At 36.1% G+C, this 15,542-nt stretch overlaps 1 protein-coding gene across 10 annotated transcripts in view; it reads left to right on the top strand.

Moving 5' to 3' along the window:
- PKN2 (protein kinase N2) overlaps positions 1–15,542 on the top strand; it is a 137,141-nt gene that overhangs the window by 97,961 nt on the left and 23,638 nt on the right. For all 10 annotated transcript variants that reach the window (XM_081495538.1, XM_081495533.1, XM_081495532.1 and 7 more), the window contains 7 exons: positions 11,270–11,413; positions 11,737–11,812; positions 12,397–12,571; positions 12,797–12,917; positions 14,974–15,104; positions 15,186–15,261; positions 15,357–15,448. In XM_081495538.1, the coding sequence (XP_081351664.1) occupies positions 11,270–11,413; positions 11,737–11,812; positions 12,397–12,571; positions 12,797–12,917; positions 14,974–15,104; positions 15,186–15,261; positions 15,357–15,448 (815 nt within the window). The remainder of the gene's footprint in view (positions 1–11,269; positions 11,414–11,736; positions 11,813–12,396; positions 12,572–12,796; positions 12,918–14,973; positions 15,105–15,185; positions 15,262–15,356; positions 15,449–15,542) is intronic.

The raw sequence follows: 15,542 nt of genomic DNA, 5'->3' as shown, positions 1-15,542 counted from the left end.
AGAACCTAGGTATTTTTGACATTTCTCATCTGATGAGGTATATATAAATCTACCTTATCAGATTGCTGCAGGAGCTTTCATTTGTGCAGTGATTTGAAAATATATACTTTGTACTAACCTGAAAGATCGACAACCAGGTGAGATCTAATATTGAACTATTTTTTGAATTTTAATAATGTGCTCTCTAACCACTAAGGAGATTTTTCTGACTCACCACTTGTGGGTTATATTATCAAAGCTGGATTTGAAGTGAACTGTTGTGCTCAGACAGACGTTCCTCCATGTATCTCAGTGGAGTTCATGAATACTGTGAGTGGCTAGAATGTAATCTGTAGCTGCAGAACCCAGCAGAAGTTAACTTGGTCCAGAGTAGAGTTAAATCCATGGTGATAATTTTATTTACATTCTGATTTATCCATTGGTGTATGGGAAGAAAATATTAAAATTTAATCATAATTTTGTCTAAAAGATAAGAAAGATGTTTTTATCATTTAGTATTCAGGTTAATGGTACATACGTCTTTAAAAAATTACATATATTAGTGAAAGCAGATTTGTAGTGCTTAATGATGATATGAGGTGGCACTTACTGCTCTGTCCTCTACTTTTAAAATATTTTTTCTAGTTTATTTCTTTTCTATCTCAGAAGCAGCATCTTAATCAGGCCCTCACAATTGCTTTTCTTGGTTCAAATACTATGTCAGCCACTTAGATGTACTTGTACAAAATGCTTAACTTTTTGTGTATATCAGTTTCCGTATCTTTAACACTATCTACCTCACTGAAGGGCTTTCCTGGTGGCTCAGCAGTCAGAGAATCTGCCTGCAGTACAGGAGACACAGGTTTGATCTCTGGGTCAGGGAGATTCCCCTGGACAGAGAAATGGTAACCCACTCCAGTATTTTTGCCTGAGAAAGCCCATGGACAGAGGAGCCTGGCAGGCTACAGTCCATAGGGTTGCAATGGTGGGATATGACTTAGTGACTAAACTACCACCACTAAAGAGCTTTTGATAGGGAAATTGACATCTGATTTAGATGATCAGATATAAATAATACAAATATTGTTGTTGTTCCGTTGCTAAATAGTGTCCGACTCTGCAATCCCACGGGCTGCATCCTGCTGTATTTCTCTGTCCTTCACTGTCTCCCGGAGTTTGTTCAAACTCATATCCATTGAGTCAGTGATGTCATCCAACCATCTCATCCTCTGTCACTCCCTTTTCCTCTTGCCCTCAATCTTTCCCAGCATCAGGGTCTTTCCTGATGCTTTCCTGAAAAGAGGTCGTTTCCAGAGTCGGCTCTTTGCATCAGGTGGCCGAAGTATTAGAGCTTCAGCTTCAGCAGCAGTCCTTTCAATGAACATTCAAGACTCATTTCCTTTAGGATTGAATGGTTTGATCTCCTTGCAGTCCAAGGGACTCTCAAGAGTCTTCTCTAGCACCACAGTTAAATACATCAGTTTTTTGGCACTCAGCCTTCTTTATGGTCCAACTCTCACATCTCTGCATGACTACTCTAAAAACCATATCTTTGACTATATAGAGCTTTGTTGGCAAAGTGGTGTCTCTTTTTAATACGTGTCTATGTTTGTCATAGCTTTTCTTCCAAGGAGCAAGTGTCTTTTAATTTAATGGCTTACAGTCACCATCTGCAGTGATTTTGGAGCTCCAGAAAATAAAGTCTGTCACTGTTTCCATTGTTTCCCCATCTATTTGCCATAAGTGATGGGATTGGAGGCCATGTTCTTCGTTTTTTAAATGTTGTTTTAAGCCACCATTTTCACTCTCCTTTTCACCTTTATCAAGAGGCTTTTTAGTTCCTCTTCGCTTTTTGCCATTAAGGTGATGTCATGTACATATCTGAGATTGTTGGTGTGTCTCCCGGCAGTCTTGATTCCAGCTTGTGATTCATCCAGCCCAGAATTTCACATGATGTTCCTTGCATGTAAGTTAAGTAAGCAGGGGCTTCCCTGGTGGCTCAGACCGTAAAGAATCAACAACCTGCAGTGAGGGAGACCTGGGTTCAGTCCCTGGATTGGGACGATCCCCTGGAGGAGGGCATGGCAACCCACTCCAGTATTTTTTGGAGCTTCCCTGGTAGCTCAGTTGGTAAAGAATCTGCCTGCAGTGTAGGAGACCTGGGTTCGATTCCTGGGTCAGGAAGATCTTCTGGAGAAGGAAATGGCAAACTTTTGCCCATGGACCAAGGAACCTGGCAGGGTGACAGTATACAATTTTGATGTACTCTTTTCCCAACATAAATATAGAAGCTAATAAAAAAAGTTACTAGCCCATAATGGGAAAAAGTTTATAAAGGAAGAAAAAAAAAACTCTTAACCATCAAATCCTAAGCAGGATCCCCAGCATAGGAAAAGAAGGAAAATTTGCCAAGGAGAAGTAGAAAATTCTGGGTAGAATCAGATCATAAACTTACGAAAGCTTATCCAGTATCTAGTGAAGAGTTGCTAGGATGGTGAGATGATGAAGTTCCTGTTACAAATGAAACACTTGAAGGAAAATGGGATTTAAAATCAATTATAGATTTAACTAATGTTTGGTAACTGTCTAAAGTGAAAAGAAGGGGCTTCCCTTGTGACTCAGTGGTAAAGAATCCACCTGCCAATGCAGGAGACATAGGTTCAATCCCTGATCCAGAAAGATCCCACATGCCTCAGAGCAACTAAGCCCCTGCACCACAACTGTTCAGCCTGTGCTCTGGGAGCTGCAACTACTGAGCCCATGTGTTACAACTACTGAAAGCCTGTGTGCCCTAGAGCCCATGCCTGCAACAAGAAGAAGCCACAACAATGAGAGTCCCACGCACTGCAACTGGAGAGTAGCCCCAACTTGCTGCAACTGTTAGGTTGGTACAAAAGTAATTGCAGTTTCAGACCATGAATTTTAAATCATTATGATTAGGCTCAAGCCCATTTTTAGTTATCAAAATAGGAACCATTACAATCAACACATTTTTGCCAATGAGAAATAAGATTGTTTATTCTTGTACCATAAAAATCCGTGCTTCAGGATTCAATAAACTTTTTGAAAGCATTTTCTGCCTCCTGCTGGTTGTGTGTTTTCCCTGCATAAAGTTGTTGAGATGCTTGAAGAAATGGTGGTTGGTGAGAGGTCAGATGAATATAGTGGATGAGGCAAAACTTCGTAGCCCAATTTGTTCAACTTTTGAAGTGTTGGTTATGCAATTACGCAGTCAGGCGTTGCTGTGGAGAACTGGACCCTTTTTGTTGACCAATGCTGGCTGCAGGCATTGCAGTTTTGGTACATCTCATCGATTTGCTGAGCATACTTCTCAGATGTAATGGTTTCTCTGGGATTCCAAAAGCTGTAGTGGCTCAAACTTGAAGCAGACCACAAGAAACCATGACCTGTTTTTGGTGCAAGTTTGGCTTTTGAAAGTGTTTTGGAGCTTCTTCTAAGTCCATCTGCTGAGCTGGTCATTGCTGGTTGTCATACAATCCACTTTTCATCGAATGTCACAATCTAATTGAGAAATGGCTTGTTGTTCTTGTGTACAGTAAGAGAAGACATGCTTAAAACGACAGTTTTTTTGATTTGCAATCAGCTCATGAGGCACCCACTTATCGAGCTTTATCACCTTTCTGATTTGCTTCAAATGCCAAATGACTATAGGATGGTCCGCGTTGAGTTCTTCGGCAACTTCTCACATAGTTGTGAGGGGATTGGCTTCGATGATTGCTCTCAGTTGATCGTTGTCCACCTCCAATTGCCAGCCACTATGCTCTCGTCTCCTTTGCAAAACTTCTTGAACCACGACTGCACTGTCTGTTTATTAGCAATTCCTGGGCCAAATGCACTGATGATGTTCCGAGTTATCTCTGCTGCTTTATGAACTCGAATAAAAAAGTCACTTGAATAAAAAAATCACTCAAATTTGCTTTTTGTCTATCATCATTTCTATAGTCTAAAATAAATATACAATAAACCTCAATTATTAAGTCATCAGCAAAAATCATAAAGTAAGGAATGCACATTAAAGTGATGTATAGTGTTGTTGTTCAGTCACCAAGTTGTGTCCAACTCTTTGCGACCTCATGGACTACAGCACACCAGGCTTCCCTGTCCTTCACCATCTCCTATAGTTTGCTCAAACTCATGTCCATTGAGTCACTGATGCCATCCAGCCATCTCATCCTCTGTCGCCCCCTTCTCCTCCTGCCTTCAATCTTGCCCAGTGTCCAGGTCTTTTCCAGTGGTTGGCTCTTCACATCAGGTGGCCAAAGTATTGGAGCTTTAGCTTCAGCATCAGTCCTTCCAATGAATATTCAGGGTTGATTTCCTTTAGGACTGACTGGTTTGGTGTCCTTGCTGTCCAAGGGACTATCAAGAATCTTCTCCCACACCACAGGTTGAAGGCATCAGTTCTTTGATGCTCAGCTTTCCTTATGGTCCAACTCTTAACATCTGTACATGACTACTGGAAAAAACCATAGCTCTGACTCTTATGGACCTTTGTAGGCAAAGTAATGTCTCTGCTTTTTAATCTTTGTCTAGGTTTGTCATTGCTTTTCTTCCAAGGAGCAAGTGTCTTTTAATTTCATGGCTGCATAAAATGTATACATCATGAAATTAAATTTATACATCATGAAATTAAAAGAGCAAGAGTCACCACATTTATTTAAGAATGTATTCCAGTATCAAATGACAAAGTTCAACAAGGTAAAACCACAGTTACTTTTGCACCAACATAAACAGAAAAGCCTATGCAGCAATGAAAAGCCAGCACAGCCAAAAATAAATAAATAAAATTATTGTTATTATTTTTAAATTATAAGGAGGAACACATAAAACAAAAATTAAAGTAGGGATAGCAGTGAGATTTCCATTTGTGTGTATTGACTAAATGGATTGGTAGTAACTTCCTCAAGCTCACTGTTAAAGTTTATTGGATGAGTTGTTGTTTATGCTGATCAAGTAGCAGTGTTTTCCAAGTGCTTTAAAAGGGGCAAGTGGTAGATTGTAGTAAATGTTCTTTTCATCCTTGGACATCCTTGACTATATGCTTTGTGAGTGTGGAAGATAAAGCAAAATCAATGATGGTAGATTTCATTTCAGTACAAAGAATAGTACTGTTAAAAAATAAACTGAGCTGCTATAGTAAGTTCTCTCTCAGTGAGGTTTTTTAACTTTTCATTTTATATCAGAGTGTAGTTAACACTGTTTTATTAGTTTCAATTGTACAACAAAGTGATTAAGTTATATATATACATGTATCTATTCTTTTTCAAATCCTTTTCCCAGTTAGATTGTTATAAAATATTTAGCAGAGTTTCCTGTGCTATACAGTAGATCCTTTTTGGTTACCCATTTTAAATATAGCAGTGTTTAGATGTCAATCCCAAACTCCCTAACTATCTTTCCCCCACCACCCATCCTCTTGGGTAACCATAAGTTTGTTCTCTGTGTCTGTGAGTCTGTTTCTGTTTTGTACATAAGTTCATTTGTATCTTTTTTTTTTTGATACTGCATATAAGCAATATCATATAATATTTCTCTTTCTCTGCCTGACTTACTTCACTCAGTATGATAATCTCTAGGTCCATCCATGTTATGCAAATGGCATCATTTCATTCTTTTTAATGGCTGAGTAATATTCCATTGTATATATGTATCACCTCTTCCTTGTCCATTATTCTGTTGATGGATATTTAGGTTGTTGCCATGTCTTGACAGTTGTAAACAGAATTGCGGTAAACACCGGGATGTATGTATTCTTTTGGACCATGTTTTTCTCACGATATATGCCCAGGAATGATATTGCAAGATCATATGGTAGCTCTATTTTTAGTTTTGTAAGCCTCTCACAATAAAGTTGAATTAGTAAGTTATAAGAGAGACTTAAGGGAACTTGTATCACAAAAAGATCCCACTTCCAAGTTTTTTAAAATTCTGATATTTTCTCTTTTTCTAACTGATATTTTCTAGAACTAGCATTGTTACATGCTCTAAATTAGCTGTTTAGTTAGACCAATGTAATTCAGCCAAGCTACCAGAGAGAAAATACAGTTGAGGTTGTTAGTGTGTGTAAATATAATTTTCATATCTTGTTGTAATTGAATCTTCCTTGTGAACTGTAAATGTAAGTAAATATTTATAATTATAAAGTGTTTCAGTTTCCCTTCATTCTTAATATAATAGGTTTACTATAACATTGGCTTTGAAGCCAGACAGTTCATTGTCTATTTACTTATTAGCTATTTGATGGTAGACAAGATATATAACCTTACTAATGGACATTTGTTTCACCATCTCTAAAATGGGGATAAAATATAATCCTTATAGGACTGTTGGGAAGAAATACTGAGGTAGTGTGTATAAAATGTCTTGTGTTGCCTGGCACATTAACTGTTAAATGACATTAGCTCTTTCTTTAGCCCTAGGCTTTGATGTGTGGCTATGAATTTGAGTATAACAGAAGAGCATGTTAAGTAATGGGAAATTAGTTGGTTGACTGTCGTTTTCTTTCATTTCAGAGCCTATTCAAAGTAGTTATAGGATTTTAATGAATGATATGATCAAAGTGAAACTTCAGGAGATATATTGTTAAAGGGAAAGTGGTTGCTTAGAAGATTTCTCTTGTAGCCAGGTTATTGTAATAGAGTTTTATACTTAAAATAGAACTTAAAAATAGTAAGGTTTCTTGCCATCATTTTATAGATAAACAAACTGAGAACCAGAGTGATTCAGTTCAGTTCAGTCACTCAGTCATGTCCGACTCTTTGCGACCCCATGGACTGCAGCACGCCAGGCCTCCCTGTCCATCACCAACTACTGGAGCTTGCTCAAATTCATGTTCATTGAGTCGGTGATGCCATCCAACCATCCCATCCTCTGTTGTTCCCTTCTCCTCCTGCCTTCAATCTTTCCCAGCATCGGGGTCTTTTCCAGTGACTCAGTTCTTCCCATCGGGTGGCCAAAGTATTGGAGTTTCAGCTTCAGCATTAGTTCTTCCAATGAATATTCAGGACTGTTTCCCTTTAGGATTGACTGGTTTGATCTCCTTCCAGAGTGATTATAGGTCGATAAATTTCAGAGCTGATAGTAGACCGGGAGTGCCCTTCAGAATGCTCTTTCTTCCTTGGTAATTTGTATGAGATAGAAAGTTAACAGTGGCAAAAATGAAGAAGCAGCAGAAGATGATGAAACCCTGGTAAAGAGTGAATAATTTAATATTACTCAAGCTACACACTTAGAAAACTACGAAGTTTGATAACTGTTGTTTGGTAATGTTTTACTTACACTGTAATCTTCATCTGAAATTGTTTTTCTTCTTCATGACATGAGACTTTCTTCCCACTTTGGAGTAATTCTCCCTTGAAACTTTGAAGACACTGCATAGCTAAGTAAAGCTGTCCATCCCTTAGGCCAGCTTGGCCTTCTGGGTTCCTGATGTGCATGTTACATATCCCTACCTGGATTATGAGCTCCTCTTTGGGGAAGGCCACATTGCTAATCATAAGTCCTTCTGTTTATGCAGTATATTTTACCTTTCATATGCTTTTTTAGTTTTTATTTTACCCCTTATAGTTTCAGAATATTTATTTATAGAAAATGTTTATAGAAACATTTATAGAAGATATTATTTTAAACTGACATGTTTATGCTCAGCATTTTGCCTCATGTCAAGCTTCTTTGCTATGACATTCTAGAACTAAGTTGTCTATACTGTTTCTTTCTTTACAAAACACAAAAATTCATAGGTCTTTTCATTTATTTTTTTAATTTTATGTTGTATTTTTGGTTATGCCATGTAACTTGTGAAATCTGTTTCCCAACAAGGAACTGAATCCAGGCCATGGAAGTGAAAGCCCAGAATTCAAACTTCTAGGCCACAGGGAACTCCCAGATAGGTCTTTTTAGAGTTTTGAGATACTCTAGAAATTATCTAGATTTAGAATGATCTAGAAAAGTTAAAATTATGTTCCTGAGAGCTCGGGGCTCTTGCAGAATCATTTCAGATGCAGCACAAACTATTTTTCTGTGTGTGTTTTGTTTTGATTTTGTTTTGAGATTCAGGGTAAGATATCATTTGAAATTTGGCAGTTTAAAAAAAAAGTTTTGAAAATTACTGATGTAATCCAGCCTCCTCATTTTACAGATTAATAAGGATATTTTATGCCCTAGAGGTTAAATAGCTAGCCCAAGGTATAAACTAGGATTCTGAAGTGTACTATCAGTTCTGCATTCTTTCTGTTCTTATCAGGTTACCCTTTGTATATTTTCATATAAAATTTGGTCTTTATTAATGTTTATTAGAAACACAATAGCTATCTAATTTCACATTTTTTCTGAGTTCCCTCAGCCTTCCTCTAGTAAAAAACTTAATCCTCCCATGAGAGATTGAAATAAAAAGCAAGAGTCCTTATATATATAACCTTTTCCCATTCACATTTCCTTTTGATTAACTTTGCTCATGTAATGGGGAACTATCTTTATCAATATTAGAAACAGGATGAATTGAAGCTTGGAAAAATTTTAACAGGAACCAGTTCTGTTAATAGCAGAGTGCTAGAGAATGTTCACTGATCAATGGAAAAGGAAGAAGAGAACATTGACAGAGTGGGAGCCAGTAGAAAGGTTGTAGGCCTAGTGGATTAGAAGTTAACAGTGAGGTTGAAGGATCAGTGGATGTTGAGGGGCTAGAAAGACTGAGCTACTAGAATGTTAGGAGGTGATGGTCAGCGAGAAGGATGCAAACAGCTGAGGCTGTGGAAAGATTATAGATACTGCTGGGAGTGAGAGGCTCAGATGTAGGAATGAAGACAAGATTAGTAGAGAACTTCTCAAGGGATTCCTATTTATTGTTTTTGCATTATCAGAAATTGCCAATACATACTATTAAACTATCCACACTCCTGTCCTCATTCTTCCAAATAATTAGATTAAATCAATAACTTAGGGTTTATATTATTATGAAAGTGAAAGTGTTAGTCACAGTGTGAAAAGTATAACAACTTTTCAGTTCAGTTCAGTTCAGTCGCTCAGTCAGTTCAGTCGCTCAGTCGTGTTCGACTCTTTGCGACCACATGAATTGCAGCACGCCAGGCCTCTCTGTCCATCACCAACTCCCGGAGTTTACCCAAACCCATATCCATCGAGTTGGTGATGCCATCCAACCATCTCATCCTCTGTCGGCCACTTCTCCTCTTGCCCCCAATCCTACCCAGCATCATGGTCTTTTCCAATGAGTCAACTCTTTGCATGAGGTGGCCAAAGTATTGGAGTTTCAGCTTCAACATCAGTCCTTCCAATGAACACCCAGGATTGATCTCTTTTAGGATGGATTGATTGGATCTCCTTGCAGTCCAAGGGACTCTCAAGAGTCTTCTCCAACACCACAGTTCAAAAGCATCAATTCTGTGGCGCTCAGCTTTCTTCACCGTCCAACTCTCACATCCATACATGACCACTGGAAAAACCGTAGCCTTGACTAGAAGGACTTTTGTTGGCAAAGTAATGTCTCTGCTTTTAAATATGCTATCTAGGTTGGCCATAACCTTCCTTCCAAGGAGTAAGCGTCTTTTAATTTCATGGCTGCAATCACCATCAGCAATGATTTTGGAGCCCAAAAAAATAAAGTCTGACAACTTTTAAGTATTACTAATTCCATCCCCAGCATCAATACTACTTTCACATACCTGATTCAAAACAAGTTTTCCTCCCTGATACTGTTGGAAAATACAGAAAGTAGACTTCTCCATTTCTAGTCTAAAATAATGTAGTCTAAATTACCAACCTCTGGTTCAATTATGCAGTTTATAGTTCCAAAGATAACTGTTTTCAAAATACTTAATGCCATTGTTGATCTTGAAATAATTATACTTCCCCTTTCAAGAAAATATTCTCTCCATTAGTAATATCAGAAAGAAGCAGTGAGGTAGGAGGTCCTCAGCTCATGTGCTCACTGCCAAGGTGTCTTTCCCTCGTCATTTTTCCTGATTGTCTGTGAAACCTTCTAGCACATTGTGTCTTGACTAATTTTTTTCATGTGTTGTTTTTTGTAAGTATTTTTTGTGTTCATTTGTATCACCTTGTTTTGTTATTCAAAGTCAAATGATTTTCATTATGCATACTAGGAGTTTAAATAACAAGATGCATAAGTTCACAAATAGAAAGTTTTTATATGAAAGAAATAATTTGTTACTTTGTTAAACCTAAAGGAAAAAACGTTTATCTCTTTCTATGAATGATCCAGAAAATTCTGAAAAACAAAATAATGGAGAAGTCATGCTTTATAATTTAAATGTATGTGGATTATGACTTGTATGTAGAGGTCTATTTATGGCTTCACCTCCAAATTGTAAACTGTGTTCTACAAGTATATTTAATAATTGATTGTTAAAACCTTAAATATATTTTCCCACATAAGCATTATTTTTAATGACTATAGAGTTTTCCCTCATGTAGATATGGTATAATATACTTGTCCCTGGTTTTGTGCAGCTTTTTTGTTTTGCTTTGTCTGATATTGTAATAAATGAACATCTTTCTGTAAAAAACTTAAGTTCTCTGTTTGCTGCTAACCTACGCAGATCCCTATAATCACTGGTCCTGTTACTCAGTATTATTCTTTAGAAGATTAAATGACCTAGCATTCTTAAAAGTGTTTGGCATAGTGTGTGGCACACTGAAAGTAGAGAATAAATGCTGTTTACAGATGTTTTCCTGATTTAGCATTGAGATAAATAAGGTTTGGACTTCCCTGGTAGTCCAGAGGTTAAGACTCCACATTCCCAATGCGGGGGCCACAGGTTCAGACCCTGGTCGGGGAAGCTCCTACATGCCACATAGCCAAATAAGTAAATAAGAAAGAAATAAAAAGGTTTGAAATGGGTTCTTTGAGGTGAACACTGAGGTCATACAATAGCACAACAAATGATGCCAGTTGGAAGAGGAAAATCTAAAAGATACTGAAGCTATGAGGTGGGGAAGAGTTTCTCTGGTCATTCATCTGTATTGTTAGTTCCCAGTTATGTAGTATTCATCTAAAAGGAATACCTTAACTGAGGAGTGTCAGAATATGAATTTCTTCCTTTTAGTAAAATATATGTTTGTTAAAGTAATACATAATAGAGAAACATTATAAAAGCACTCTTTAAAATAGTGTGACTGTTGTGTATGTTATCTTTGTTTATTGTATTTGTATTTTGCATTTTTTGTAATATTTTATTCACATGTGTGTCCAATGATGTCTTCCCTGTTTTCTTTATTTTTCATTTAATTATTCTAGTCACGTGAACTGGAAATTTCAGTTTATTGGCGTGATTGGCGATCTCTGTGTGCTGTAAAATTTCTGAGGTTAGAAGATTTTTTAGACAACCAACGACATGGCATGTGTCTCTATTTGGAACCACAGGGTACTTTATTTGCAGAGGTAAAAAATGTATTTTATTTTAAATATGCATAACTGCAATTAAAATTATATATGTAAGCAACATGATGTAGAAGTGGGAAGAGTATTTAGGCTGAATTACAGATAACTTAAATTCTTGGCTCAATTCTGCCACTAAATAGTATATTACCCTAAGACAAATCATTTTTCTTCTCTAGGTCTGTTATCTCATCTAGAAAATGAGGGGATAGAACTAAATTATATCTCAGATTCTCTTAAGTTTTTAAAACTTAGAAGTTTACTGAATTTCGTGAACCATGAATCTAATGCTATAATCATGTCAACTTAAATTTTCTTCACTGCAGGTTACCTTTTTTAATCCAGTTATTGAAAGAAGACCAAAACTCCAAAGACAAAAGAAAATTTTTTCCAAACAACAAGGTAATTACTAAGAAATCAGGTACAAAGTGTTTTGGTATTATCTTAAATATTTTAAAATGTACATACTATTTAAAAAGTGATACCTGTCTTTGCTTTCTGCTTATTTGTTCAATTATTTACTTAATTTTATTAGGGAAAATTTTAAATATATACATATGTACAGAGACTAGTGCAGTGTAACATCACTCAGCTTCAGCAACAGTCAACTCATGTCCCAATTTTGTTTCATCCATGTTCCATCACTCACAACTTCCTCAGCTTATTTGAAGCGAACCCAGACATCATATTGACTCATCCATAAATATTACAGTTAGTATCTCTAAAAGATAAGAATTCTTTTTTTTCAACCACAACCACTTATCGTTACTAGACTTAAATGAGCAATTCCTACCTATTTTTTAAACTGATTTTGCTTTTTTGCACTAGCCTTTAATAACAAATAGTTAAGAACTGTTTTTTTAAGTGGCAAATACTGTTTGTTCTTCATAAATTATAAACCAATGAATATGAATTTTTCAGTTATGACTTTTGGTAATATATTAAAAAATTACTTGTTCAGTTTTATTTATTTACAATATCCACAGGCAAAACCTTTCTCAGAGCTCCTCAAATGAATATTAATATCGCCACTTGGGGAAGACTTGTGAGAAGAGCTATTCCTACAGTAAATCATTCTGGCACCTTCAGCCCTCAAGCCCCTGTGCCTGCTACAGTGCCAGTGGTTGATGTACGCATCCCTGAATTAGCACCTCCAGCTAGGTATGTGTTTTAACATTTTTAAGCTTTTATAAAATAATTATTGTGACACTCATACATATTGATTTCAGTGAATCTATTAGAAGTCTCAGTTTTTCCAAATAGTATTTTGAAGTTAGTACTCTACTTCCTTTTAAAAACAATAAAATTGTTTGCTTTAATTTTAAAGCTATTTAAAATATATCCTTTTGATTACTGCTTTTGGTGAATTGCTTTATCTTTTATAAGTGATTCCACAGTAACCAAGTTGGACTTTGATCTTGAACCTGAGCCTCCTCCAACCCCACCACGTGATTCTTCCCTTGGAGAAATAGATGAATCTGCAAGAGATTTGGATACACCAGGACAGGTAAGGCATTTTAAACCTTGTATAATTCCTTTTCACCAAATAAATTACCAGTTATAGCATCATGGTAATTTACCAGCTGTAGCATCATTGGGCTTCCCTTGTGGCTCAGATGGAAAAGAATCTGCCTGCAATGTGGGAGACTGGGATTAGATCCCTGGGTAAGGAAGATCCCCTGGAGTTGGACATGGCAACCCATTCCAGTATTCTTGCCTGGAGAATCCTTGTGGACAGAAGAGCCTGGCGGGACTACATGGGGTTGCGAAGAGTCAGGCACAACTGAACAACTAACACTATAGCATCATAGTGAATGAGATGCACTTTTAAGTTGTTTCTTGTGAGTGAACCATAAAAACCTTTGGATGCCCATGAGCCACTAGAGATGGAATAGGTTGCTTATTCTAGGAACCTGGGAGTATGGATGATATTAGATGAAGTATTTCCTGACACTGTACATCTTGTAAGTAGGTTAACATACCTGAAAATGCATATAAAATGAAAGAAATGTATTCACTTTTTAAATTGAAATATGATTGATTTACAACACTGTTTTCAGGTATACAGCATAGTGATTCAGTATTTTTTTCAGATTCTATTCCATTATAGCTTTTTACAAGATAATGGTTATAATTCCCTGTGCCATACAATATATCCTATTGCTTATCTATTTTATTTATAGAAGTTTGTATCTAGTAATCCTATACCCTTAGTTTGTCCCTCTCCTATTCCTTTTCCCCCTGGTAACTACAACTTTGTTTTCGAAATCTATGAGTCTATTTCTGTTTTGTAAATACATTCATTTATATTATTTTTTAGATTCCACATATGTGATATATACTATTTCTTTCTCTGTCTGACTTATTTCACTAAGGGTAATATTCTCTAGGTCCATCCATATTGCTGTAGAGGGCATTATTTCATTCTTTTTGTGGGCAGAGATTAATTTTCCATTGTATATCAATATACCACATTTTAAAACAATTTTATTGAAGTATAGTTGGTTTACAATATTGTGCTTAATTTCTTCTATAGAGCAGAGTGACTCAGTTATACATATAATTTTTTTTTCCATTACAGTTTATCACAGGATATTGAATATAATTTCTTATGCTAGATAGTAGGACCTTGTTGTTTATCCATTCTGTATATAGTAGTTTGCATCTGCTAATCCCACATTCCCAATCCTTTTCTCCCCCAAACCCTGTCCCCCTTGACAACCACAAATCTGTTCTCTATATTTCTGAGTGCTTTGTTATGTAGATATGTTCGTTTGTGTTATATTTTAGATTCCACGTATAAATGATATCATGTGGTATTTGTCTTTCTCTTTCTGACTTAATTCATTTAGCATGATAACCTCTAGGTCCATCCATGTTAGTGCAGATGGCATTATTTCATTCTTTTGTTAATGGCTTAGTAATTCCATTGTGTGTCTGTGTGTATATATGTATTTATATATACACACACACATACCCCAAATGTTCTTTGTCCATTCCTCTGTCAGTGGACATTTAGGTTGTTTCCATGCCTTGGCTGTTGTAAATAGTGCTGCAAGAACATAAGGGTGGGTGTATCTTTTTGAAGTAGAAATTTGTCTCAGTATATGCCCAGGAGTGGGATTGCTGGATCATAGGGCAACTGTATTTTTAGTTTTTTGAGGAACCTCTATACTGTTTTCTATAGTGCCCACACCAATTTACATTCCTACCAACAGTGTAAGAGGATAACCTTTCATGTGTCTATTGGCCATCTGTATGTACCACATCTTCTTAAACCAATGGTCTGTTGGTAGATACTTTGGTTGCTTCCATGAAACTAGCATTGTAAATAGTGCTGCTGTAAACATTGGAGCTCCTGTATCTTTTCAAATTAGTGTTTTTATTATTCATTTTTTAGATAAGAGTAATATATAATTAATGACCATAAAAATAAATAATAATAATATCTGAATTTTATTTTCTCATTCATATTTATATTGACTTAACATTTTTTCTTTATTCTTACAATAAGTTGTTTTCTGAATGTTTCTATGATTTAATGAGTGTTTAATATTTTACAGGATTCAGAAACTGTTTTTGATACCGAGAATGATAGAAATAGAATACTTCCAAAATCTCAATCTGAATATGAGCCTGATATCCCTCAGTCAGGCCTAGAGTATAGTGGTATTCATGAACTTGAGGACAGAAGGTAAAGAATATATCCACAGCTTTACTTACATGTTTGGTCCCATACTTTTGCCTTATTTTTAATTGGGATTACTGTTTTCAGATCTCAACAAATGTTTCAATTCAATCTACAAGACTTCAGGTGTTGTGCTGTCTTGGGTAGAGGACATTTTGGAAAGGTAATCTTTTAAATTTTCTTTCTTTGTAGGCATTCTTAGAATGCCTACAAAAGTAATCATTCAAATGAGAAATAATTATTTTAATCTAATTTCAGGTGCTTTTGGCTGAATATAAACACACAAATGAAATGTTTGCTATAAAAGCCTTAAAGAAAGGAGACATTGTGGCACGAGATGAAGTAGACAGGTTAGTTTTTTAAAAATGAAATTGTTACACTTTTCTAAAGTTGTAACTTATGAAAATCGATGTATTCAGTATATATCGAAATGATAAAATCTTC

Source organism: Giraffa tippelskirchi, chromosome 5 (genome assembly GCF_054371585.1).
Source record: "Giraffa tippelskirchi isolate mGirTip1 chromosome 5, T2T-mGirTip1v1.2.pri, whole genome shotgun sequence".
In the NCBI taxonomy this organism is placed as follows: Eukaryota; Metazoa; Chordata; class Mammalia; order Artiodactyla; family Giraffidae; genus Giraffa; species Giraffa tippelskirchi.
The sequence above is the reverse complement of the archived record's forward strand: the minus strand, read 5'-3'. Positions and strand labels throughout refer to the sequence as shown.